The sequence below is a fragment of the Bos grunniens genome, chromosome 2 (genome assembly GCF_055505025.1).
Source record: "Bos grunniens cultivar Pamir isolate PY7600 chromosome 2, Bosgru_T2T1.0, whole genome shotgun sequence".
Classification (NCBI taxonomy): domain Eukaryota; kingdom Metazoa; phylum Chordata; class Mammalia; order Artiodactyla; family Bovidae; genus Bos; species Bos grunniens.
In genome coordinates, this window is record NC_141166.1 from 80,268,996 (window position 1) to 80,296,823 (window position 27,828).

The 27,828-nt window shown below is 34.8% G+C and overlaps 1 protein-coding gene across 1 annotated transcript in view; it reads right to left on the reverse strand.

The window, feature by feature from the left end:
- Positions 1–27,828, reverse strand: part of LRP1B (LDL receptor related protein 1B) — a 2,178,569-nt gene that overhangs the window by 225,799 nt on the left and 1,924,942 nt on the right. Inside the window, exons 62-66 of the mRNA XM_086368415.1 lie at positions 26,851–26,999; positions 22,005–22,098; positions 17,103–17,219; positions 16,864–16,983; positions 15,358–15,477 (exon numbers count right to left, since the gene is read on the reverse strand). Coding sequence (XP_086224541.1) covers positions 15,358–15,477; positions 16,864–16,983; positions 17,103–17,219; positions 22,005–22,098; positions 26,851–26,999 — 600 coding nt within the window. The remainder of the gene's footprint in view (positions 1–15,357; positions 15,478–16,863; positions 16,984–17,102; positions 17,220–22,004; positions 22,099–26,850; positions 27,000–27,828) is intronic.

The following is a 27,828-nucleotide window of genomic DNA, read 5'->3' on the forward strand; positions in this document are numbered from 1 at the left end:
CAGTTCATCAAGAGAAACATGACAATTCAAAAGCACTAGTAATAAAATTTCAAAATATATAAAGCAAAATGGGGTAGATTGGCAAAGAAAAATGGACCATAAGTCAGAAATTTTATTATGCTTCTTGCAATAAATAAGAGAATTGTGCACAAAAAGTGCGTAAGGATAGAAGACCTAAACAGCATTATTAATCAACTTGATCTAAGGAAATATATGGGCTCCTTGGGTGGCTCAGTGTTAAAGATTCCTCCTGCCAATGCAGGAGACACAGGAGATGTAGTTTCCATCCCTGGGTTGGGACAATCCCTGGGAGGGGGAAATGACAACCCATTCCATTTTTATTGACTGGAGAATCTCATGGACAGGGGAGTCTGGTGGTCAACAGTCAGTTGGGTCACAGAGTTGGACATGACTGAAGCGACTTAGCACACACACACACATGCAAGGAAATAGAGATCCAACAAGAGCAAAATATACATTCTTTTCAAAGGCACATGGAATCTCTACCAAAATTGACCAAACCATGAACAATAAAAGATGTAAAACTAAAAGATGTATGAGATGCTACTAAGACAGTATTTTGGTGAACTTTGAAATAATGAAACACCTATATTATAATGAAGAAAGTTTTAGAATCAGTGACCTCAGCTTCCACAATAATTAACTAGCACAAAAAGAGCAAACTGAACCTAAAGTGAGAAGAACAGAATGAAAAGACAAGGCAAGGATTGTGAGAAAATGTTTGCGAAGCATTTATCCAAAAAACAACTTGCATCTAGAATGTATAAGAACATGCAAAATTCAACAATGCAAAAGCAAATATTTCAATAAAAATGGGAAAATTATTTGAATACATACTTCAGGTATATCCAAGGAGGATATATGGACAGCAAATAAGCATACAAAATACTATTCAATAGTATTAATTATTAATGAAATACAAATTAAAATCACAGTGAGACACCATTACATATCTATTGTGCTCAGTCGCTTGGTCATGTCCAATTCTTTACAACCCTATGGACTGTAACCCTCCAGACTTCTTTGTCCATAGGATTTTCTAGGCAAGAATACTGGAGTTGGTTGCCATATTAGAATGATTAAAATTTAGAAGTATTGGCAAGGATGTGGAGGAACTGGAATTCTCCAGTACTTCAAGGGAAATGTAAAATGGTACAACCATTTTGGAAAAGAGTTTGATATTTTTTTTTAAAGTTAAGCATACGCTTTATCATGTGATCTAGAGAAAAGACTAATACATGAAAGTTCATAGCAGCTTAATTTGCAATAGTCTAAAACTTAATTCATTCCAATCCCAAAGAAAGGCAATGCCAAAGAATGCTCAAACTACCACACAATTGCACTCCTCTCACATGCTAGTAAAGAAAAACTAATACAATTATGTAAAGTTTAAAAATAAAATAAAATTAAAAAAAAAAAAGAAAAGAAATTCTCAAAATTCTCCAAGCCAGGCTTCAGCAATATGTGACCCGTGAACTTCCAGATGTTCAAGCTGGTTTTAGAAAAGGCAGAGGAACCAGAGACCAAATTGTCAATATCCTCTGGATCATCAAAAAAGAAAGAGAGTTTCAGAAAAACATCTATTTCTGCTTTATTGAGTATGCCAAAGCCTTTGACTGTGTGGATCACAATAAACTGTGGAAAATTCTAAGAGGTGGGAATACCAGACCACCTGACCTGCCTCTTGAGAAACATGTATGCAGGTCAGGAAGCAACAGTTAGAACTGGACATGGAACAACAGACTGGTTCCAAATAGGAAAAGGAGTACGTCAAGGCTGTATATTCTCACCCTGATGATTTAACTTCTATGCAGAGTACATCATGAGAAACGCTGGGCTGGAAGAAGCACAAGCTGGAATCAAGATTGCCAGGAGAAATATCAATAACCTCAGATATGCAGATGACACCATCCTTATGGCAGAAAATGAAGAGGAACTAAAAAGCCTCTTGATGAAGGTGAAAGAGGAGAGTGAAAAAGTTGGCTTAAAACTCAACATTCAGAAAACGAAGATCATGGCATCTGGTCCCATCACTTCATGAGAAATAGATGGGGAAACAGTGGAAACAGTATGAGACTTCATTTTTTTGGGCTCCAAAATCACTGCAGATGATGACTGCAGCCATGAAATTAAAAGATGCTTACTCCTTGGAAGAAAAGTTATGACCAGCCTAGATAGCATATTGAAAAGCAGAGATATTACTTTGCCAACAAGGGTTCGTCTAGTCAAGCTATGGTTTTTCCAGTGGTCAAGTATGGATGTGAGAGTTGGACTGTGAAGAAAGCTGAGCGCCGAAGAATTGATGCTTTTGAACTGTGGTGTTGGAGAAGACTCTTGAGAGTCCCTTGGACTGCAAGGAGATCCAACCAGTCCATTCTGAAGATCAGCCCTGGGATTTCTTTGGAAGGAATAATGCTGAAGCTGAAACTCCAGTACTTTGGCCACCTCATGCGAAGAGTTGACTCATTGGAAAAGACTCTGATGCTGGGAGGGATTGGGGGCAGGAGGAGAAGGGGACGACAGAGGATGAGATGGCTGGATGGCATCACTGACTCGATGGACGTGAGTCTGAGTGAACTCCAGGAGTTGGTGATGGACAGGGAGGCCTGGTGCACTGCAATTCATGGGGTCGCAAAGAGTCAGACACGACTGAGCGACTAAATTGAACTGAACTGAACTGAAAACTTGATTCAAGGAATTAAGAGCTACACAAAATTATTAGATATTAAATTAGCTACAAAATATATGTTATGTCATGACAGATATAGCAAATATTTTATAATAACTATAAATAGAATATAACCTTTAAATTGTGAACTACTATTGAGTATAGTTGTAGCATATAATATTGTATATCAGCAATATTTCAATGAAAAAAACTCTTTGAATCAACCCAAGTGATCATAAATGGATAAACAGATTGAAAATATTGGGGTATATTCATAATTATAATTCTTCACAGCAAGATACAGGAATGAACACTTGATACAATGAGCCACATAAAAGGATAACCCCAAAATAATTTAGCTGAGTTAAATAAGCCAGACAAAATGAATACAGACTGTATGACTCCCGTTTTATCTAAATACACACTAATCTACAGTGACTGAAAGCAGGTAAGCTGTTATCTGCGGAGACAGGGATGCAGGAAGACATGTGAGGGAGACAATTGCAAAAGGAAATACATTTCTAGGAGTGATAAATATGTTCATTATCTTGAATGTGGTGACGATTTAATCACCTATTCAAATAAAACTGTAAAACCTATCAAACTGTACATTTTAAATGTATACACTTTATTGTATGCCAATTACATTTTGAAAAAGCTTTTAAACCAAACAGGATTCACAGGAATGTGTAAGGTATATACAGAACTGTGATTCTAAGGCTTCCTGGATACCCTGTAACATATACCTGAAGTTTCATACTAGCCATGTGCTATTTAACATTTATTATTACACTGAGCATTCCCTGGAGGCTCAGACAGTAAAGAATCTGCCTACAATGAAGGAGACTCACGTTAGAAAGATCTCCTGGAGAAGGGAATGACTACCCACTCTAGTACTGCCTGGACGGTGGAGCCTGGTGGGCTACAGTATATGGGATCACAGAGTCAGACACGACTGAGTTACTAACACTTTCACTTTTCATTATTATCTAAAGTCACAAACTTTCTATTATTAATTCAATATTTTATTGTTTTCCTCTTTTCTGACAAGAAATGCAGAGAGGTGGCTCAGTGGTAAAGAATCCACCTGGCAATACAGGAGACACCGAAGACGTGGGTTCGATCCTTAGGTAGGAAAGATCCCCTGGAGGAGGAAATGGCAACCCACTCCAGTATTCTTGCCTGAAAAATTCCATGGACAGAGGAGTCTGATGGGCCATAGTCTATCGGGTAGCAAAGAGCTGGACATGACAGAGCAACACAGCATGACAAGAAATACAAGATTTCACAGAACCATTTTTTCATGTGTTAGAAAATTTCATAGTAGTGTATTTGTTCCCTTCTGTCTCCATTACAGACTGTGTAATTGTTTTAGCCTATATCAATACTAGATATCTAGCATGATGTGTTGAAAAAAGGGACAAAAATTATTTGCTGAGGTTCTATTATATACTTATACATTGATTAGGTACTCTCATATTTTTATTTATTTTAACACTCTCATTAGATTTCTAAGGACAAAAAATATTATATCTGTTTATAATGAGGAAATGGTAGAGGCCTGAAGAAATCTACTCAGTTCATGAATACTGAAATCAAGAATGGTGCTCTGTTTCTAGTAATCCCAGAACTGTGGCTCTCTTTTTGCAAAGCTGCCTGGTGGTATTGCCGTAACATGTTTACCTTCCTATAGGTGGGGAGGGACATCTCATGGTATAACTTTGACAGAATATGTCAATTTTTCTATATATTGAAATTTCCTTACAATGTTAGTCAGTTTTGTGTACTAGTAAAGCCTGAAATATTGGATTGCACAGGAGGAAAAGCAGTTTCTACACAAATACAAAATGAAAAAAAATATATATATATATATATACAAAGAAAGAAAACTAAGCTCCAAAAGCTCAGGTTTAATGGAGAGAGGTATTATATCTGGCTAAACCAAATAAAATCTTTGTGACCCTGTGGACTATAGCCTACCAGGCTTCTCTGTCCATGGGATTTTACAGGGAAGAATACTGGAGTGGGTTGCCATTTCCTTCTCCAGGGGATCTTCCTGACCCAGGGATTGAACCTGAGTCTCCTGCATTGTAGGCAGATGTTTTACCATCTGAGCCACCAGGGAAGTCCAAATCAAAACTTATATTTAAAAAAAAATTTCCTTCCATCACTCATTTCTCAAATACTTATCCATGCTAGATTCTGTACTATGTACTGGATATTTTAGGGGATAGAAGATATATGGCTCCTACTCTCAAAATTTAGAATTTGGCAAGATAGATAGTCGACTTCATTAGAACCTTTAAAAATGCAACAACATAGAAGCAGCTCATAAATACATCACAGTGAAAGCTGGTAGAAGGTGAAATCTCCAAAGCTGGTAATCATGTAAGTTAGTCACAGATAAACAATATGAATGTTGTAGTTGTAATTGCTTTTAATCAAACACTATATTAGAATACACAAGTGAGCATACAGTAATGGAGAATGGGAGATACTCAGCAGTTATATAACTAAAAATGCTGCATTCTGTTTCATAGATCATAACCAAACCAGAGAATTTTTAAAGGTTTTAGGAGAGAGCTATACAGCTGATTATCAGAATGCAAAAATAGAACACAAAGCAGAGGGATTAAAGAAAATGAAACTAATAGACCAGAAGAAAGATGTAAAAATTACTTTGCAAACACTTAAACAAAGGACTTTAAATAGTATGTGGTTACTCAATATTTCCATTGAAAATATTTTTAAAAGAAAAAAAAAAGGCTTAATTTGTAGTACGAGGATTTTACCTAGACAAAAATAAATGTTTTTGTTTGTATCATTAGAGATGATAGACATGGCCTTATTAAAATAGGTGAAAACCAGATGACCTCTAATGATCCTTTTCCTTCAAAGATTCTATGATTATCATAACAATATATGCACTCTAGATGAAACAGAGTGGACTTGACATATTCAGCTCCATCCTTTACTGTGTTTTAGAAATGCATTTCATGTTAATTCAGCAACATGGTTAGTGAAAACTTTCCATCTGCCAGTAAGATGCTAAAAAAAAAGAAACTGGTGGATGAATAATTTTATACTATAAGGAAGTAGTAAATTCCAGCTGTGAAAGCTAAAAAGCACACACAAAAGCTCTGGAATTCAAGATTGGCTCTGCCAATCTTCCCCCACACCTGATAGTTTTTTAATAATAGTCATACCTTTAGTCAATAGAGTCACATGTAATTACTTTTGTGTTAAGTATTCCAACCCAGAGATTTTAGTATGTTCATTTCTTTCATTTGTTTCAGTGCCAACAAATACAGCATCCTGTGCCAAGACTTAACAGTATCTTCCAAAAAAGAATCTGGATGGTTCATGCCCAGTGGTTAATTACAAAATTTCACAAAATAAGAAAAAATACTTTCTTATACTGAATTTCAAAAAAAAACTGAAAGCAAAGCACAACTTAAATAACCCTCACTTCTACACAGTGAAAATTTTTTGAATTCTAAGAGTATTTGCTCATTAGCATGAGCAAATGTTCTCTTCTCAATAATCATACAATCTATTTAACTCATGCTAATAATACTCTTACAATATTTTCAAAACTTTCATCATGCAAGTAAAGGTATTTCACACTGTGCTTAATCTCAACATTTTGAACTTCTTATTATCAGTTAATCAAGAGGAGGACAATATTTTCAAATGTGTGACATGCATGGCATGGCTGGCAAGCTGTGGATCATGCACCAAATGGTTTAAGCAGTGTATAAGTAGGATGTTGATGGGACCAGATGCTATGATCTTAGTTTTCTAAATGTGGAGCTTTAAGTCAACATTTTCACTCTCCTCTTTCACTTTCAAGAGGCCCTTTAGTTCTTCTACATTTTCTGCCATAAGGGTGGTGTTATCTGCATATGTGAGGTTATTGGTATTTCTCCCAGCAATCTTGATCCTAGCTTGTGCTTCTTCCAGCCCAGCATTTCTCATGATGTACTCTGCATATAAGTTACATAAGCAGAGTGACAATATATAGCCTTGACGTACTCCGTTCTTGATTTGGAACCAGTCCATTGTTCCACGTCCAGTTCTAACTGTTGCTTCCTGACCTGCATAAAGATTTCTCAAGAGGCAGGTCAGGTGGTCTGGTATTCTCACACCTTTCAGAATTATCCACAGTTTATTGTGATCCACACAGTCAAAGGCTTTGGCATAGTCAATAAAGCAGAAATAGATGATTTTCTGGAACTCTCTTGCTTTTTCGATGATCCATCCTATGTTGGCAATTTGGTCCCTGGTTCCTCTGCCTTTTCTAAAACCAGTGTGAACATCTGGAAGTTCTCGGTTCACTTATTGCTGAGGACTGGCTTGGAAAATTTTGAGTATTACTTTACTAACGTGTGAGATGAATGCAATTGTGCAGTAGATGCCCTGAAGAAGGGAATGGCAACCCACTCAAGTATTGTTGCCTGGAGAATTCCATGGACAGAGGAGCCTGGGGGTCTACAGTCTATGGGGTCACAAAGAATCGGATATGACTGAGCAACTAACACAACACACACACATTCATTTATGTACAGTGTAATCAGATATAGACTTCCCAAGTGGCTTAATTGTAAAGAATCTTCCTGCCAAGACAGGAGATTCAGGAGAAGTAGGTTTGATCCTTGCCTGGGATCAAACCTGGCAAGAAAGGTTTGATCTTCTAGGGGAGAAAAATAGCAACCTACTCCAGTATTCTTGCCTAGAAAATTCATGGACAGAGGAGCCTGGTGGGCTACAGCCCATGCTGTTGCAAAGAGTCTGACACGACTGAGGGCAGAGTACAGCATTTAACAAATACACATGGTAGAAAACAAAACTAAATACTGACTGAAAATAAAAATAATAGAATATTCTCTTTGGAAATTGCCAGCCCAAAGCATATGAGAACAGAACTTTACAAACTAAAAGAAGTACATATTTTTTGTTTTAAAGGTAGTAAAAGGAGGCAAATTTTTAAAGTTCTGCATTTCATATTTATTTTTTAAGAAAGCACCTAATACTTCCTATGTACTGCTATACATCTGCAACTAGGGTTTGTGTGTGTATATGTGTGTTATTTTAAGAAAGCACCTAATACTTCCTATGTACTGCTATACATCTGCAACTAGGGTTTGTGTGTGTGTATGTGTGTTATTTAAGTCAAATGTAGTTGGTCAAGGATAAGGGGAGCAGTATGATAAAGATGAACTTTTTCAAGCAAAAATATCACAGAATGCTAAATTTGTGATTCAGTTTCTTTAAAAAAAATTGACTGTTTCAACCCAGATATTAAAATAAACCTGTAGTTCCTCTCCTTTACAAATTCAACTGTAGCCTTACTAACAAAAAGCTATTTTAGGTCTCCTTGCTTTTATTTCAGATCAATTTAGAGTCTGGAATATTTGGTAGGTCTCCTGACTTATTGTATGGACTCCTTTCTAGCTTTCTGCAATAAAAATTAAATCTTACAGCTTCCTCTTATTGAGAGGAAAATAATAAAGCATCACCAAATAGTTTCACATTCTTTTGTTTCAGAGACAATCAGTGCATAAAAATTACTGCAGACAGTTCATAAAAAAAAAAAAAAAACTAAATGTGTTCCCCTTAGACTATTTAATGATTCACATGTAATTCATTCATTTATTTGTACAAAATCTAGAAGACAATTTCCTGGCCCCATTCCTGCAGACAGGCTCTTCCTCAAGGGCTCTATTGGAAGCACCATTTTTATCTTTGGGAGATGCCAAGCTTTGAGGAGAAACATCTAGCATCAAGTGTATAACACAGTCAACAAAACTCAGGAAGGGCTGATTTAATGACATTAAAATTGGGTGTATATACATCACTGCTGATTGTACAATAGATAGCTAGTGGAAAGCTCTGAATAACCCAGGGACCCCAGCCTGGTATTCTGTGATGACCTAGAGCAGTGGGATGGGGATCAGGGTGGGAGGGAGGCTCAAGAGGGAAGGTATACATACATATATATGTATATAGTTACAGTGATTTGTGATGTTGTATGGCAGAAACCAATACAACACTGTAAAGCAACTATCCTCCAATTAAAAATAATAAAAATAAAATGAAAAAGTGGTAATAGCTAAATAGATAAGCATGAGGTAGTCTCCCTGGCTCCTGACATGACCTGGAGATTTGCAGGATCATGTGTGTCTGAGAAGATCTTAGGTCAAGAGTTTTTATATACAGCAGAAATTTATGAGGTTGTAGCTCACCTAAGAATGGAGTCATAGAGAAAAATAGCCAAACCCACACTTAGGCAATGCCAAGGACAGGAGCCTGGCGGGCTACAGTATATGAGGTTGCAAAGAGTCGGCCACAACTTAGTGACTGAGCACACACACACTTAAGCAAAGAGTAGAGAGACCAGCACTCCACAGCATGAGTTAGTTACAGTAGAAGAACTCATCAGGTAGCAGAGACCAAAAGGGGTCCCAGAGAATATGAGGATTAGAGGCCTTTCTCCTCACGACCTGCTAACATAAACATTCAAAGTCCACCCTTCCAAATAACTAAGAGATATCATAATGCTACATATCTGAAAATTTAAAATCGGTCTCCCATCAGCCTGCTTTGGCAATCAACCCCCTCATCCCACCCCTCGCACAAAAGTCACAGCCACTAGCAGGGTAGAGGCACTGGATGATATTCAGATCATTTGTTACTAATCAGAATACATAAATTTGTAACCTATATTTAAATTCAGGAAACATGAATTAAAATAGTAACAGATGTCTTAACCAAACATATTAACATATAAGTGTGGATTGTTTCCCAAGAGACAGAACTTAGTGTATCATCCTTTCTTGCATATGTGAACAAAGGTATTTCCCCCTAGATGATCTTGAAATCATGGAACTAACATTTACTAAATGTCATTCTAAGTAGAATTAATAAAAATTTTGAAAATAACTAAATTCCCAAGTCACTAAACTCAAATACCATGACTTTTTTTACTACAATCATCAGTATCAGGGCTTTCCTCTTCAGTCTCATTCCCAGTCCTCCATCCTAAGTATAACATTTAGTCTAATATTGCCTATAGGATTAACAGCTTCCTGCCTCTAGGCCCTGTCACATCTGCTTTTAATGAACTTTCATGCAAGGTGACAATTCGAGCAACTGTGAAGAGAACTGAAACTTTGAGGGGTTTATAGCACAGTTTGAATAAAGTTTTTTGTACTTTGCTGCTGTTTGGTGCTGCTGCTAAGTTGATTCAGTCATGTCGACTCTGTGCAACCCCATAGACGGCAGCCCACCAGGTTCCTCTGTCCCTGAGATTCTCCAGGCAAGAATACTGGAGTGGGTTGCCATTTCTTTCTCCAATGCATGCATGCATGCTAAGTTGCTTCAGTCGTGTCCGACTCTGTACGACCCTCTGGGCAGCAGCCCATCAGGCTTCTCTGTCCATGGAATTCTCTAGGCAAGAATACTGGAGTGGGTTGCCATTTCCTTCTCCACTTTTGTACTTTATTTTCCAACAAATCTGTAATAATTGAAATATGTAGAAATTATCTTTATATGGAAATATATTATTCACATGAACACACTATACTACTAGAATACCTTAAGCCTCAAATTAATATAGAAAGTGTAATACCCTCTTTTATAAACTTTTCAGTTCAGTTCAGTTCAGTCCCTGAGTCGTGTCAAACTCTTTGCGACCCCATGAACTGCAGCACGCCAGGCCCCCCTGTCTATCACCAACTCCCGGAGTTTACCCAAACCCATGTCCATTGAGTCAGTGATGCCATCCAACCATCTCATCCTCTGTCGTCCCCTTCTCCTCTGGTCCTCAATCGTTCCCAGCATCAGGGTCTTTTCAAATGAGTCAGCTCTCCGCATCAGGTGGCCAAAGTATTGGAGTTTCAGCTTCAACATCAGTCCTTCAATACTATAAACTATTAGGTACATATTAATAAATGAATACTAACATGGTAAATTTTTAAAAATACATGCAAATGATATATGACTACTTCAGGACAAGGGGAGGAAGGGAAAGGGAAAGTATAGAGATGGACATAAGTTGTTATTGTGGGATTTGGATGTTTTAAGAGACAGCTTAGGCCAAATGTTAAAATGTATTAAAAATGGTACATGGTATATAACTGTATAACTTTTTGTACAAGTCTGTATGTTTGGAATAGCTTATAATTTAACATGTACTTTCTTTAACTTAAAATGTCTTTTTTTTTTTTCTTTATTCTCACAGCATGAGGACCTTATTCAAATTTCCTCAACAAACATTAAAGGGAAAATAAAAGCAAGCACTGACAAATTCTGTCTTTTAGTTTGAGTGTGTTCAGTGTCATGTTCGAAATCCAGGCTGTGGAAAGTACAAGGCTACTATGGGAAAGCCAAATTCCTCTCACAAGCCCCAGCTAGTGTGATTATAAGAAATTCATTAATAAATATAATTAACCAAGCAGCAGGTTGGTTATATATCAAGATGGCTCAAATGCAGCAAAGGACTCTGAACCAACGTGAAAGCAAGACTCTCTTTGATGACACAGAATTTTAAGTAAGGTAAAAAGATGTAGGAGACAAGAGAAGAAAGTAGGAAAGGCAAGTGCCAGCACAAAGAGCTGATTCCAGAGAGTGGAGTGGTGAGTACAGAATTGACCAGGAAATCTCACACAGAAAACTGTTTCCTAGGGTTCTAGGAAACACAGATTCTAAACTATAGATCAGGAAGATAGAACATAATGGAAAGACATATTTTGATATCATCTTATCAGAGTCAAATTGTACAAACGTTTCAACTCAGATGACAGAGCAGAAGTATGAATCTAGTACAGATCTGTCAAATCCCGAAATCTGTACTTAAAGGGAAAATGGCAGGCAGGAGGTGGAGGAAGTTTGAAACTAAGATTCCGAATGAAAACCCCAGCACTGCCACAATTGGAATAATCCACTTGTTGTGGTCAGGGTTTCAAATGTGGCATTGATCTAATGTTGTAATACACAGTGAAATAGCCTTCCAAGAGTCTAGTAAAAGTGTGTATATCTACACACTTATTTTAAAAGATTTGTTTACCTTTGGGCATAGAGTGAGGAAAGAATAAATAACTTAGGGCAAAAAGAAGTAATTTTATAACTATTAGCAACTCACAGAATAAAGTTACCACTACAATATTCCCTTGGTACCCAAAAGGGATTAGTAACCCTACAGATACCAAAATCCATGGTACCTGTCCCTCATACAAAATGGCTTAGGACAGTCAGCCCTCCATATCTGCTAGTGTGGAACCTGAGGATAAGATGGACCCACTGCGTTTGCTATGACTGTGAAGGTAATATATATATAAATCTATCTTTACACAGAAATACACTTAAAAAATGTTTAAAAAATATTTTTGATTTTAAATCCAAATGTGCCAAATGTAGCTTTCATGGATTTAAATTTAACCATCTCAAAAACTAGGTGTACAAGATGGGAAACTATATAGTTAATTTAATTTTTAAATTTAAAATCTCACCATGACTAGTGTACTGGAAAAGACTCTTAAACTATTAATATATTGAATCTACATGTATTCAAAGTGATTCAAAATCTGTTTATGCTAATATAGAAATGATTACCATATAATTTTTATACATATTGAATATTAGTTGTTAAATTTGCAAGTACTCAAGATCTCAAAAATTACACTGGGTTGAATTCAATAGATATGTAGTATTTTGGTAAATATACTAAAAGCCAAATAATTTTTAAAGTATTTATACATTACTGGTTATTTATTTCCCTATTTAACATGTATACATTGTTTACTTGTATGTGTGCTTCTATACTGTTCTTATTTACAGTTAAAAGCAAAAAAATCCAAACTGTTTAATTTAGGTCAAGTTAGAACAAACTATAATACTGGAACTTTGGAATGGACAGAAGCCAATTAGATATAAAACTATAGATAAATACAAATATTGGTGTTGAAAAATAAGATGTAAGGGCTAGGTGATCTTCAAGAGTGAAATAGAATCTCCCCCTAAACTAAGCACAGGGCTAAGAAAATACAGAAAGCAATTGCAATAAAAACTGGTTGCATATGGAGGTGTTGCAACATTTCCTTAATGGCACTTATTGCAAGCCTATGATTCATTCTGCTAGGCCACTTGATATGCAATAGTGAAGCTCATCCCTACTTAGAGGCAAGGTGCATTCTCTCCCACAAGAAACATGTAACTCAAATTCAAATAAAAAGGCCTTGGCATGATAGGGTTAATCTTTAAGGAGTGACACATTTCTTTCTGACTCAATAAAGCATCAAAAATGAACTATCCCACCAGGGTGTTAACAGAATTAGTAAAAATACATTGCCTTTCTATATGTATTGAAGACAAAAGAAGGGAAAAGTTGGTCTTTTAGCTCCTTGTAAAATAAGGATTGACAAATGCCCTGCTAAAATATGATGAAGTTTCTTTTAATTAAAATAGCACCTGTCCACAATAACATTTTAGAGTGGGTTTAAGACAAATTAAATGGTAATCCTTCTTCAATCTATCTTCTTCTTCCTGTGTGTATGCAAGTATTTTTATACTGGTCTAGAACTTGAAGCAATAATTGTGGCTAGGAGAATTCTATATAAATTTATAACAGAAAATATTTAAATATCTTTTTCTTTATATAGAAAAAATGAGGTGGATTCATGCTATGTTCACAGAGCAGATGCTTTCATGTAAAATAACTTTGCATTCAAGTTCCCTGTCCACCATTTGTTAGCTCTGCAATTTGAAGCAAGTTACTCCTGGCTCTCATTTTTCTCATCCATTAAATAGGGATAATAAAGACTTTAAATGAAGTAATCACTGCAAAGCTCTGAACACATTTCTTGGGCCATAAGATGGATATCACATAAATAATAGGCATTATGATGATGATTAATAATTATCAGCTTGAATACTATACTGTTCCAAAACAGTTAAATCACATCAAAGTGAGGAACAAGAATAAAATTTTTAAAAATTCACTCAGTAAATTATTCAGATAGGTAATATAAGTCACTATTTCATGTTCGTTTGGTAAACAAAAATACAAAATACAACAGAGTAAAATAGCCAGTAATGTAAACTAGTCTGCAAAGTAGTCTGCAAAATTGATAACTGTTATAGACAAACTGGTGATGGATGTAGTTTGAGGCCATGTGAATTGATTAGGAAGACCAATTCCACATAAGTGATGAATGGTGGTTTTATGATACTATAAAATGAATAAGCCACAGTGGTTGCATGTCCTGAAGACACAGGAGACAATATTAAACAACAACAACAACAACTCTTAAAGATACAATATTGCTTGTGATTATCCATGCAGCTCATGAGTTTTTTTCAATATAATGAAACTTCAAAGAACCTAAAGGTTTTTCATTATGTTGATTTCTCCCAGAAGAGTGAAAGAGTAAGGTGGGATCTAGACCATACATTTAAGACACTTTTATCTTAGAAGCCTGGAAGTTCTTTCTTTAGTTTAGACAAAATTTGTCTTTTCTATTCAATTACTATATTAAATGCTTTTTTGTCTCCCTCAAAATGCAAAGTTTTTTGGATTCACCTAAAGTGATTAGCCTCAATTAATATTTACTAGATGTTGATAAAAACGAGTTACACATAACAATAACTTTCATTTTCTGTTTCACATTTTCAAGATAGAATAAAATGCTTTAAATAAAATGAATACATATTTATTTCTGCAATGTTAATAAGCAATAATAAATTGTAAATAAAACAACTGACTTTAAGTGAAAATATTAATGTTTCAGAAACATGCTATCTTAAGTGATTGCTGTCACCTACTGAAACAAGAAAATGCTTTTATTGTCTTTTTTCTTCCCCCCACACCCGACCATGTTTAAGAATGAACAATAATCATTGGATAAAAGGACAATTATATGACATTTAAGGAGGAAAGTGAAGTCTAGAACAAGAAGACGAGGAAGGCAATGGCACCCCACTCCAGTACTCTTGCCTGGAAAATCCCATGGACGGAGGAGCCTGGTGGGCTGCAGGCCATGGGGTCGCTAGGAGTCGGACACGACTGAGCGACTTCACTTTCACTTTTCACTTTCATGCATTGGAGAAGGAAATGGCAACCCACTCCAGTGTTCTTGCCTGGAGAATCCCAGGGACAGGGGAGCCTGGTGGGCTGCCATTTATGGGGTTGCACAGAGTTGGACACGACTGAAGTGACTTAGCAGCGGCAGCAACAGAACAATAAGAAAATAGTTTTATTGTTTCTATTCATTAAATGCTAATAGCATGTGCATATGCCTGGAGAATCCCGGGGACGGGGTGTGCTGCCGTCTATGGGGTCACACAGAGTCGAACACGACTGAAGCGACTTAGCAGCAGCAACAGCAGCATGCTAACATAAGATGATAGTTCTATTTTACCTTTTAGATCTACCTTTTAAGAAAGTTTTGATTGATGCTAAAACAATACTTACCCTTCTGCCTTAACCCTCCATGCTTTTTAGAAAATGGCTAACCTGAGGTTACTGACCCTGAGAACACAGGGATAAAACTTTGAGGGACTCTTTGATACCATAGTTGTATCCAGAATTGTGTTCAAATTTGCCTCACTCTCGTCATTTCAGATGATGAGATAAATACAATAAGTAAGATCCGTGGTCACAAAACACTCACCACAGTTAGCCTCATCTGATGCGTCTGCACAGTCCGGATCCTCATCACAAACCCACAGCTTGGAAATGCAATGTTTTGTAGTTTTACACTGGAAGTAGTCTGGAGAACAGCTGTTTTCAGCTTAAAAGGAAAGCATCTATTAAAATGCAGCTTTGACAAGAATAGATGTTTTAATTTTTAAAAAAATAAATAAATTTTAAGTTAATCAATTGAAAATGTATCTTCTCTTAATTAATAAGCCCCTGACGGTGATAAGTTTTAACTTTTAATTATCTGCAATGTATTCCTTTATCTAATCCAGTAGAAATAAATAAAACATATTTCTTCAATGATGCATTTGATAAAAATAAGAGTTTTCAAAATCACCCTACCCTTGATTAAATACCTTGAAACTAAATTTAAAAAATAATTCAGGTTTTTTCAAAATATGTTTTTTCAGATAAATTTAAGAATTTATACACATTTTTATAAATAGGAAGACATAAATCAGAAGATATTAGTGAATGAGAGAATAAAAAGCATAGAATTTATTAAAACCTCTAGTTGTGCTGAGGTTTTGAGAGATGAGGCGAACATCTGACTGAAACTATAAACTGCTTCACAAATCTTCGTCAGTTTAATAGATCCGCTCCTAGAATGGCTGACCATAAAGAACTGGCACTGACTTTATTCTGAATGCACCATCTTAATCAAATTGCTGGATGACTGAACATTATTTACTGATAAAAGTTTTAGAGGAATAAAATAAAACTTCAGCAAGACAGAAATGTTGACAGCAGTTCTGCTGAAAGCTTGAACTTGACAGCTGCCCTATGGTTCAGATCCTGTGTGTCCATGTGTCCATGCCTGCCTGCCTATGGGCACATATGCATATGATGTAAACTGTTCTGCCTTCCATTTTATGATTATTTATTTTTCATGAGATATTGAAATAAGAGGTGAACAGAAGTAAAAATATTTTACTATTGTTTTTTGAAGTACCACGTTAAGATATTTTAGGAGGAGCATTATTTAGTTTCTAATAAGTAATTTTGTTCAGATATTTTGCCCAGATTTTTGTTTCTTTTCATACACTCAGTATGTTATTACTAGGCAAAAAGCAATCTCTAATAAAAATGGTGTTGATTTCAAGTAACTAATTAAATCAACAGAAGAAAATTACATGTAGCTACTTAATAAGGTAAAATATCATTTTTAAAAAAACACTATAATCACTGATAATTTGTTTTTGTTGCTTCTCTTAAGGATGATGTGGATGAATGCATGTTTCTTTGTGTTTGTCATAATTTCCAGGTAGCTTTTTAGTAAAGATCCACCCATTTAAACTTTCTATTTGGTTTTAATAGCATTTCTTAAATAATCCATCCCTATAGATATTTATGTGGAATTATTTTCCCATCAATGCAGTTATATTTTCTACACAGTATATATTTATGATGAACAATAGTAATTTTTAGAGCAATTTCAGTTGAAAGACATAAGACAGAGCAATTAGAGGTGACTTACGACAGTCCTTTTCATCTTCCTCATCCCCACAGTCATCTTGCCCATTACATCTGAGGTTTACTGGGATGCATTTCTGGTTCTTGGTACACTTGAACTGACCTGAGAGGCAGACATGTGTGTCTAGAAGATAAAAAGAATGAAAAATGTGCGTTAAAGTCTGTATCTGAATTTAAACCGGTGCAAACATAATCAGTTAAGATTTCAATTTATGTTCAGTAGCTATGAATATAATCACCTACCACAGTTGAGTTCATCAGAATTGTCCCCACAGTCATTCTCTCCATCACAGATGAAAGCAGGCAGAGCACAGAGCCCAGTTCCACACTGAAATCGGCCAGGCTGACATTTAAATTCGGCTACAAGAGGAAACATAACAGGTATCATGGAATGACAACCTTAGCTCATGAGTCTTATAACAGAGCTTTTCTGGCATTCAACAGAAAATCTAGATAGATAGATAGATCGATCCATAATATATATACATACATATATATATTATATTACTATATTATACATATCCTACAGCAAAATATGACTGTCTCATAGCCAAATAGCTATCAGATTCAGAAGGGCCGTTAAGCTTTGATCAACTCAGGTGGCCTCCAGATTGCATTTTATAAACTAATAAGAACAAAGATATTAACAACATATAAATGTAAATATATATATGTTATTGAAAAACATTTAAATATCTCTTCATTTCAAAGACATGGTATTAGGAGGTTAAGTGGCAGAACATAATTTACTGTAAAATTTTTTAAAGTTATTTCAATATCCCTTAAAAAAATTACTTCTCTTTGATTGCTTTCCTGCCTATAATGTGTTAACAGAGGAACATCTGTCCTCAATACATATTCCCTAGCATTATTTAAAGCAAATGCTTTCTATAACTACATATTTTAAATAAGAATGGTTGATATTTATTCCTATAATCTTACTAATACTTATAAATATATTGTTTATAACTATAAGATATAACTAGTAAAGAACAATATAACTAGTAAAGATTTTTATATATAATACATATGTTTTTATAATAAACATCTTCTAAAGGATAAAGCAGTTTTTGCTATATTCTTTGGTTTTATATAAGCAAGAACAACAACAAAGTAGGAACTACTGAATATCTAGTTTGTGTGAGGCACTGGGCTAGGATCTTTCTCACATACAGTTACTAAATGAATTTCATCATAACCTTGTCACCTTGGCATTACCCTAGTAGCTCAGACAAGGAATCTGCCTGCAATGCTGGAGATCCGGGTTTGATCCCTGGTTTGGGAAGATCCCCAGGAGAAGCAGATGGCTACCCACTCCAGTATTCTTGCCTAGGAAATCCCATGGACAGAGAACCCTGGCAGGCTACAGTCCATGGGTTGCAAAGAGTCGGACATGGCTGAGTGACTAACACTTTCTCATCCTGACATCACCATGTTCATTCTATAAATGAGGGAAGTAAGTCTCAAGATACTAATAATTCACCCAAGAATATACAAGTTTCAAGTGCCAGAGGTGAAGTTTAAATCCATATCTGACTCTGAAGTCTTCTCACAGACTATGTTGCTTTACAATAAACACTTATCTTTTGACTGATAATCTTTATGTATGTTAATAATCACTGACTTTGAGATTAATAATATGCTGTTTATTAGTTCAAATCAGTCAATCAAATGTTCATAAATTATATTTAGAACTTTCTTTGGAAAATAAATTATGCCATTGTAAATAATTAAATTCTTCTTAACATTAAAAAAATCTCTTAATATATGCATGGCTTCCATAGAAGCAAGTTCTTAAAGTGTGGGAAGTCATTTACCTTCAGTTTACAACATTTATTAATTAATCACACTAATGTTTAAACTGGGTGATGCTTAATTTTCTCTAAACGTGCATTTCCTCTATTTCCTGTTGCTTCATATATGAATTCCTTAAATATTTATTTGCCCATAATTGCTGTTGTATTTTTCTTTATTTTATAACTTTTTGGTGTATGATAGCAATTTTTAGACAAATTTCAGTTCATAGCCATAAGTAAGACAAGACAGAACATTTTGAAGTAATTTATGACAATCCTTTCCATCTTCTTCAGTCTCACAATTATCTTGCCCATTATAAATGAGGCTGTCAAAAACCTTTCCATAAGTTGGGTTTAACTCTTAAAGGAGTTTCACTGTCTGTTAAATAACTGAGAAGCCTATGTGACCTTTAAATTGGTCTTTAGAATGATCCTTGATATTTTGGACTACTATAGGATGTATAACTACAAACTTATGATGCCAGAGAATTCTTGATGCCTCACTTTAACTTCATTTACATAAATAATATTATTGAAGTTTGAAAGTATGTGAACCTGTAATCAAGTTTCTCTGCTTTTTCAGGTGAAATTATCAGTATTGTCAGTGGTTCTTAATATCTGCAAATTTTGATAATGCGGCTACTCAGAAATGAATCCTATTAATAAGCATGCCACAGACTCGTGTATATCATTTTCCATCCCACCATGGCTCTCAAAATAAAGTGTCATGCCTACAGATGTTCTGTGCTGTTAACCTGTCAACTCTAAGTAATAGATCATTTACTAAAAGATCAGAGAAATAATATCACCAATAAAAACGTAGTATTGGTATTTAACCAGGGTAAGGATCATACAGAGACTCTTAGATACTAGATGTCTCTTCAGTTCCTCTTGAAAGACATTAAAGTTATATTTGTTCACCAAATATTCTGAAAGTGGATAAATATAAAAAGTTTGTTATACTAAATATGTAGTTTATTTTTCATATCAGTATGTCTACAACATGAAATCTCAGTCAAGATTAAAATAAGAGTTCAGAAGTTGTAAATATTTCAGAAGGGGTGCTATTGATTTAATCTGCAGGTCATTATGGGATAATTCTTTAAAAAACACTTCAGTAAAACTGGCCTGGAAAGGTCACCTTAATATGAGAACTAAACTAACTAATAATTGTGTATTTCTGCAAATTACAAAAATAAGTTGTATTTATTTTACTATAACACAGGAGAGTTTACTTTATTGTGAGAACATTAATACATTTCAATATGTAAATCTCAATCTCAACCATAATTTCTTATTCCTTGATTCTTGATTCTTTTTAATTCAATAACTTAAGAAAGTGATTCATACATAATTGTGTACCTATGCCTCATAGATACTTCTCTTCATATGTTGTCCATCATAGTGAAAACAAAAGCTATATTTTAAAAAATCAAAGGGTAATTAACTTTTCAGAAAAAGAAAAATAATAATAGAAAAACAATGACTTTTTTCCTTCTCATTGAATATATTATTTTATGCTTTTTTCCTTCTCACTAAAAATATTATTACTGCTTGCCCACACATAAATGAAATATATGACAAAATCTTCAAATGTTTGATACACTTGGTAGTGACCAGAGAGATGTAATATAGCTCATTTAAGTAAACATCTAGAGGTCTGAACTTCAAAACAGTTTTGAAATTATTTGCTGGTGAGTTCTATATCAGAAAATATCTAGCTTTCACTAAGACAATGCATTGTCTTTCTTTAGTGCAGGGATGTTGATCTTGAATTCAACTGTCAAGTCCAAATCATGGCAACAATCCACTGAGATGCTGAGCGAATTATCATGATTGACTGCAAGCATCTTCAACTTGACAGGTCAGTATTAGAGTGGCCTGTGGAGTGAACTATAAAAGGCTATCAAGGAAAAGTCTCCTGATTGTCTGTTAAAAGGTTTTATTTTAAAAATAAAAGTTTTTAAAAGACTTTATTAAAAAGTCTTTTAATAAAAAGTCTATTAAGAGACTTTATTAAAAAGTCTCTTGATTGTCTATCTTAGGTTACCAAGGGAAAGGGAAGTTGCTCAGTCGTGTCCGACTCTTTGCGACCCCATGGACTGCAGCCTACCAGGCCCCTCTTTCCATGGGATTTTCCAGGCAAGAGTACTGGAGTGGGGTGCCACCACCTTCTCCAATGAATGAGTCTACCTATTTGTAAAAATGTGGCTGATGAAAACAGTGCAATCACTAAGGTATCACACTGTGAGAGTTCAGTTGTCAAGAGGGAGCAACTCAAAGGACATCACACAATCTATAAACCAGCTGGAAGGAGTCATCCAGACTTTGCCCTGCCTAACCCTTTCTGGGTGATGATTAGACAAGTCCTCATAGATGATACACTGTGTGCAGAAGTGCTGATCAGAATCAGGTTTGGCATGGTATACGACTGTATTGATGGTTTGAGTCACGTCACTGTCTGGCTTGGGCTTTCTAATAAGGATCTGGCCCCCACCGGCAGCGACAAGCTTAATAAGGTTGTCCTTTGGATGGTTACCAAAGATAGAAATAAATAAACAAAAAGCACCTAACCAAGCCAGGAGCTTCCCTGGTGGCTCAGAGTGTAAAACATCTGCTTGCAATGAGGGAGACCTGGGTTCGATTCCTGGGTCGGGAAGATCCCCTGGATAAGGAAATGGCAACCCACTCCAGTACTCTTGCCTGGAAAATCCCACGGACAGAGAAGCCTGGTAGGCTACAGTCCATGGGGTTGCAAAGAGTCAGACACGACTGAACGACTTCACTTCACTTAACCAAGCCAAATGTCAAGATATAATTGATAGCCACTTTAAGGCAACTATTGAGAGCACTATAAATTGCCTAAGAGCCAACTAATGACTTATACTGGAAAAATCTGACTTTTACAGACTTTTCAGTATTTTTAATACTGACAGGAAAGTTGAAGGGCTGTAGCCTTTAAAAGCAAGATTTCAGTCATTGAGTGGCATGCTGAAAACCTGCCCATTTTTGTTTCTAACTTAATGATATATCAAGTCAAAATCATGATGATTTTTCCTTTGTTGATCATTACATGAAGAGTTTAGTTATTCCACAAGTAAAAAAAAATCAAGAAAGTGAACACCAACACAAATTGCTGAGGTGTCACTGTAAATGTAATAGTGATCAGAGACATACACGAGATAATGCCAGAATTTTTGCTGTATTTTTAACTGGCAACATATAAAACCTTTCTATTCCAAGTTTGCAAAACTATCAGAAGCCAAAACTTATGATCTTGCTTCTGTTTTCCAGGTGGGGGGAATTTAAGCTCTAAATTCTAAATTCCTACATCGGCCAGTGTACTCACGGCAGTCGTCTGGTTCATCAGATCCATCACCACAGTCATCCACGGTGTCACATTTCCACCAGAATGGAATACATTTATCAGTTTTGCAGCGAAACTTTGAGAAAAAGAAAAAATAAAGATTATAGAACTCAACTCATATATAATGGATATTTAAAAACTCACCAGGACACAGCAGCCTAGCCTACCTTCCTGCTGCAAACATGAATGTAGTAGTCTTAGAGCATTCCACCATAGGAGTAATCGTACAGCAAGAGCAAAATGACCAGTGAGGACAGCACTCTGTTCAAGAAAACCTCCTGAGATTTCCTGAACACAGACATGTTCATGAATTTACATATTGTCTATGGATCCTTTTCACCACTACAACAGTTTAGTAGCTCCTACAGTGACCATGTGATTCACAAAGCCTAAAATAGCTATTTTCTGACCCTCTACAGAAAAAGTTTACTGAACACTGAATATGGCTAAAAATCATCAGAGATGTCAGGAAGAGGTATTGAGTTGAATTCATTTTGCTAATTTGAATTAATTTAACTAATTTAATTTAGCAAATTTAATTAATTTGAAACGTTGTTCCTATTAACTTCTCACTGGCCAACTATACACAGTGACCAAGAAAACTCAGCCAATTTATTCCTTAGTGATCTCAGACCGCAACCTTGTCCTTTTGTCAGCAACATTCAGTAACAGTATATACTCATAAGATAGAAGGAACTAAAGAAAATCACATTTTCCATATAGAAAGTACATGCATCATAAATAGTTGCCATGAAAAAAGTCAATACACTTAGTAGATTTATTCTAGCACTTCAGATTTTTCCTTCTTCTGAAATTTGAAAACATTAAGATATTTTCTAAAATTTATTCCTTTTCAAAAAGAAAACAAATTCTATTGTAATTCCCATGTGAGTAACTAAAGTAAGGTGGCATTTATCTTAGCATGTTGCATGCCAGACAGATTTGTAACACAGAAATATATAAGCTAGGTTCAATTTTCTCTAATGAAAATGGATTACCAAGCTAAAATTTGCTCATTTTAAATACTGTTACTATCTTTAAGTAAGGCAGAATTTGATGCAAGCCTTTACTGAAACTGTCTGGATATTCTGGAGCTGAAGCGTATATATATATATATATATATATATATATATATATATATGTAAAGAATCTACTTGCAATGCAAGAGACCTGGGTTCAATCCCTAGATTGGGAAGATCCCTTTGAAAGGGGAATGGCAGTCCACTCCTGTATTCTTGCCTGGAGAATCCTGTGGACAGAGGAGCCTGATTGGCTATAGTCCATGGGATGGCAAAGAGTTAGACACAACTGAGTGATTACCACACACATACATATATTATTAATATATATTAATAAAAGAGTAAGTTGCCCCCACCCAGTGGCAATATAAGAGAGAACAGAGCACTGAATTCAAGCGAAAATCTCCCAGTTCAACTGAGTTTCCCATATTTACTTAGCCTGTGGTCATGTTTCTTGTGGTTTTCATAAACTACCAGAGGAAGAATGTTACTATTATACATAATGACTGCTGGAGATATAAGGCTAACTCCAAAACCAATTGCCATGAACAGTAAACATTTCCAGTCATTGCAGTATATCAAAGTACATTAGTAAGATGATTTCAAGTCTCCTGAGTATATTTCAAGCCCCTCTAATCAAGATTTAAAAAATACTTAAATGCATTTTTTAATTTTACTAAATATTTCTGGTTTAAATAAACATCCACTGTTGGAATGATGTACAACATGATGATTGTGCTCGCCACTTCATTTTTAATAAGGACATAAAAAGGTTTTGAGTTAAGGGAAGGCTAGGCTAAAATATATTTATTATTATTTCTTATGCTAAACTACATCATTTTATTCATTAGTCTCAGAGGAAGATTTCTTCTATTTTGTGTCTGGGTGTTTTTTTTTCATATTTAAATATAGTTACTTTAAAAAGATAAATGATAAATATAAATACAAAACATTCTTCATGGCAAATGCTCTTCAAGACTAATATCTTCATAAAATAAATTGCAGAATGCCAATTATGCACAAGAATAAGCTATAAAAAATCTAAATGTTCCTACTAAAATGGATACATGGATAAAATGTAATTACTGCATGTAGTGAAATTTACTCAAAATAGGAACTGTCTCCACTAAAAATAAGTAAATTCATTTTATTAAAAATGTTCTAATTAAAAAGATTTAAATATAATATTTAAAGTGATTCATACTAGAAGAATGGGACCTAATTTTGATTTTTTTATCAGATTTTCATATGTTCATTTTCAGTCCTAACAGAATTCTTAATGGTGTGATTTACCTATTTTATTTTTTTAAATCAATGATACTTGGGCATGTGTAATTGGCTGCAGCCACTCAATGATGACAAATCAAAATCCCTTAGTAAGATACATACCAAAATGCTTAAAGATACGATTCTGAAGTACACAAATTATCTGCTTCATTTGAAAATCTACCCCACTAAATATGGTGTTTTTATGAATTGATTTTTATGCAAGAAGTATACAGTATATCTTGTTTTCCTCTCTTTATATCAGAAAAGAATCAATGATAAAATGACTGTAAACCACAAGACTTATAGGGACAGCCACTCATTGACAGTGCAGCTGAAATGTTACTCTTCATTAACTTTTTTCTTAAAAATGAAGCAAAGTGATAACTGTTTTATTCAGGAAGTACTGAAAACAAAGATATCGGATCCATGAAGTTCTGTTGTCACTGTTCTGCCTTGCTATAGTTTTTTTTTTTTTTTAATTCATGGAAAACTCTATTGGGAGTATTTGAAAAATTATAAATATTTCAGTCATATAATGACTGATGCCAAATTGAGAAGTAATTTAGTTATATGAATAATACTTTTCTAGGTTCATTTATGTTTTCATTGAACTGACTAATCAGACTTTTTGCCATTGAGTATATATAATTCTAGGCTTTACTATCTTAGTAATTTGAATGTCACCACCTCAATGGACACGAGTTTGATCAAGCTCCAGGAGTTTGTGATGGACAGGGAAGCCTGGGGTGCTGCAGTCCATGGAGTCACAAAGAGTCGGACACGGTTGAGCGACTGAACTGAACTGAATTTGAAACATCTTACTCCTTTTCTGACTATAGCAAAGCTCAGGTTTTACTACATATGTTTTGCTGTTGAAGATTTTCATCTGTGTGTCAAGCATCCTTTGGCTTTATTTTCAGCTGGGTAAGAAGGCTCACCACATTGTAAGTGGCTTAGACAGGCGTCATTCCTAAGTCACCTACAACCTCAGTGTTGGGCCTCAATAGAGGGACTCTGATCAGCTCCAAATCAAGAGAATAGAGGTTATTTCAGAAGAATCCAGATGTTAAACTGAAAATGTGTCTAAATTAAGCAAAATTAACAAAACTTATAATTTTTTTCTTTAAAGATATGACTTCTCTCATATTTTACCTCTAGGTTGCTTATTTTATCTCTTGTTGTGACAAATTTCTAGTTTTATAAAAGTATTGAACTTTGCTTATATAAGATTATAATTAAAGTGACCCTTTTTGCAAATAAAACAGAGACTGTGACATATGTTTTCAACTAGACATCAGACCCTCCTGATGGCAGCTCACACTAACTGCACACATACTCAAGTATAATCCAGTTGCACTGTAGGGCTAAGGTAAGAACAACAACACTTACTTTTCCCATGTAATCTTTATAACACATGCCTGGAAATATCATCATTCCCATTTAGAAGATGAAAAACCTGAGTCTTCAAGAAGTTAAGTATCAAAGCCAAGATATTAAATAGTTCAGCTTACTTAAAGCAGTCAGGGTTATCATCATATTAAGTCTGGCTTCAGAGTCTGCCCCCTTAACCACTCTACATACTGCTGAGAGGTTCGATCTTTTCTCTTGTGTAGTTCTTTAATGGGTGATCCTCATAGTCATAACTTAAGAGGCAAGTTGAGCTAGGATTAGCTTCTCTCTTTGAAAATAGACACACCCTAAGAGAAATTCAGTCTTTTGCCATAATGTCACTGCCACTGCTAGAATTGGAAAACAAACACATGCAAAAGACAGAATCCTAAGAATAAATTTAGTCACTCTTAAAAGGAAATCACATGATTTTTTTGACAATTTTATCTTAAGATAGTTACTCAAATATTAAAATCAAATGTTATAATGTCATACGACTTTTCTTCAAATTTTGGAAGTAAAACAGCTAAGTCTATGTAACTGCCATTCACTAGAAAACATAACTTCTGAAATATACTGAAAATTATTACATTTTGAAGAGAAAGATTTCAGAAGGAAATTATTTAGATCATATAATTTTTAAATAAAAATATCTAGAAAATACTATAAAAACTATCTTTTCCATACCACTTAACTCTGTGGAATGAGACAGGGGTAGAGATGGTGATAGAGAACAGGTTACCTAGGAATTTTGTTTTCTTATCCTTAAACGTATGTCTCAATCACCCTGACATCTTGGAATAGGTCAAATCTCTTCTGATGATTCTGCTGTGAGTGGACATTCTCCTATATTCACTCATGATTTGCATAGTTATTCTATGTAGGTCAGTGTAAGAATGGTCTCCATGTTTGTTTTGTCTTCCAATTGAACCCTATTTGTATTTCCTAAAGTCCCATTTTAACAATATGCATCAAATTGTTTTTCCCTTACTCTGTGGCCCTCTCTATAATGTATGAAATATTTATCTGATGTTATACCAAACCAAAAAAAATGATGTTTCAAAAATGGTTTAAGTAAACAAAACTCAGGCAGAACCTTTATAACAATTTGCTCATACAGGCCATGAACTAATTTCTAGAAGTCCACTCACCTGACTGGCTGTGCAGTTGGATAAGCAAGTCCTGTTATCAGCTGCAAGATAGAAGTTGGTGGGACATGCGCAGGTGTGACTCTTTCCAGGGGCTAAAAGGCACAGATGACTGCAACCTCCATTATTTATCGTACAGAGGTGTTTGAAGACTACAAGTAAGAAAGAAACAAAAAAAAACATGATAATCAAGATTAATAACATAATATGCAATTAGAAATAAGACATTTGAGCTTCATAACATGTATTTGAATAGAATGTCATAATCAAGAACTCATCAATATTATAAACATAATTTTATTTTGCTACAAATTCTACTCATTATCCTATGACATTATTTTACCATTAAATAATTTTAAAAATGCATTTCTACTATAGTGAGTATCTTAGTAGGAAAAAAGTGTCCATCAGAAAAATAAACAGAGACTGGAAGTATTTTGGATGATTGTATACATAGGATTAGAAATATAAATGTAAAATAAAATAATGAAATGATGATCTATATCTGAGAGTACAGTAGCTCTCTTTTCCAAGCCAAATTTATGTTTTCAGCAAAATAATCAAAACTTTATTCCATATGGCCTGATAAAATTCCTACTAGACATATGCTTGATACATTTCTCATTTTTGGATCCCCAGAACTACTTAAATATAGTTTCTTTCACCTAGCACTCAAGAAACTGGAATCCTATAACCATTTTATAAATATATGATTTCAATAATGCAGTATTCACTTCTCCAGCTATATGTACTCATGTCATTTATCTTAATATGATTTCAACAAATCAACATTCCTTGCAGTTTTATTGATCTTGAAACCATATCCCTTAACAGCAGCTTTTGATATCAGATGAATTCATTCTATACAATTATTCTACGCAATGAAATCTAATAATCTTTCTCAAAAATAAATTTACTCTTAACCCTAAAGGAAACAAAAATGGAATGTTACTAAAAGATGTTGATGCATTTATGGAAATC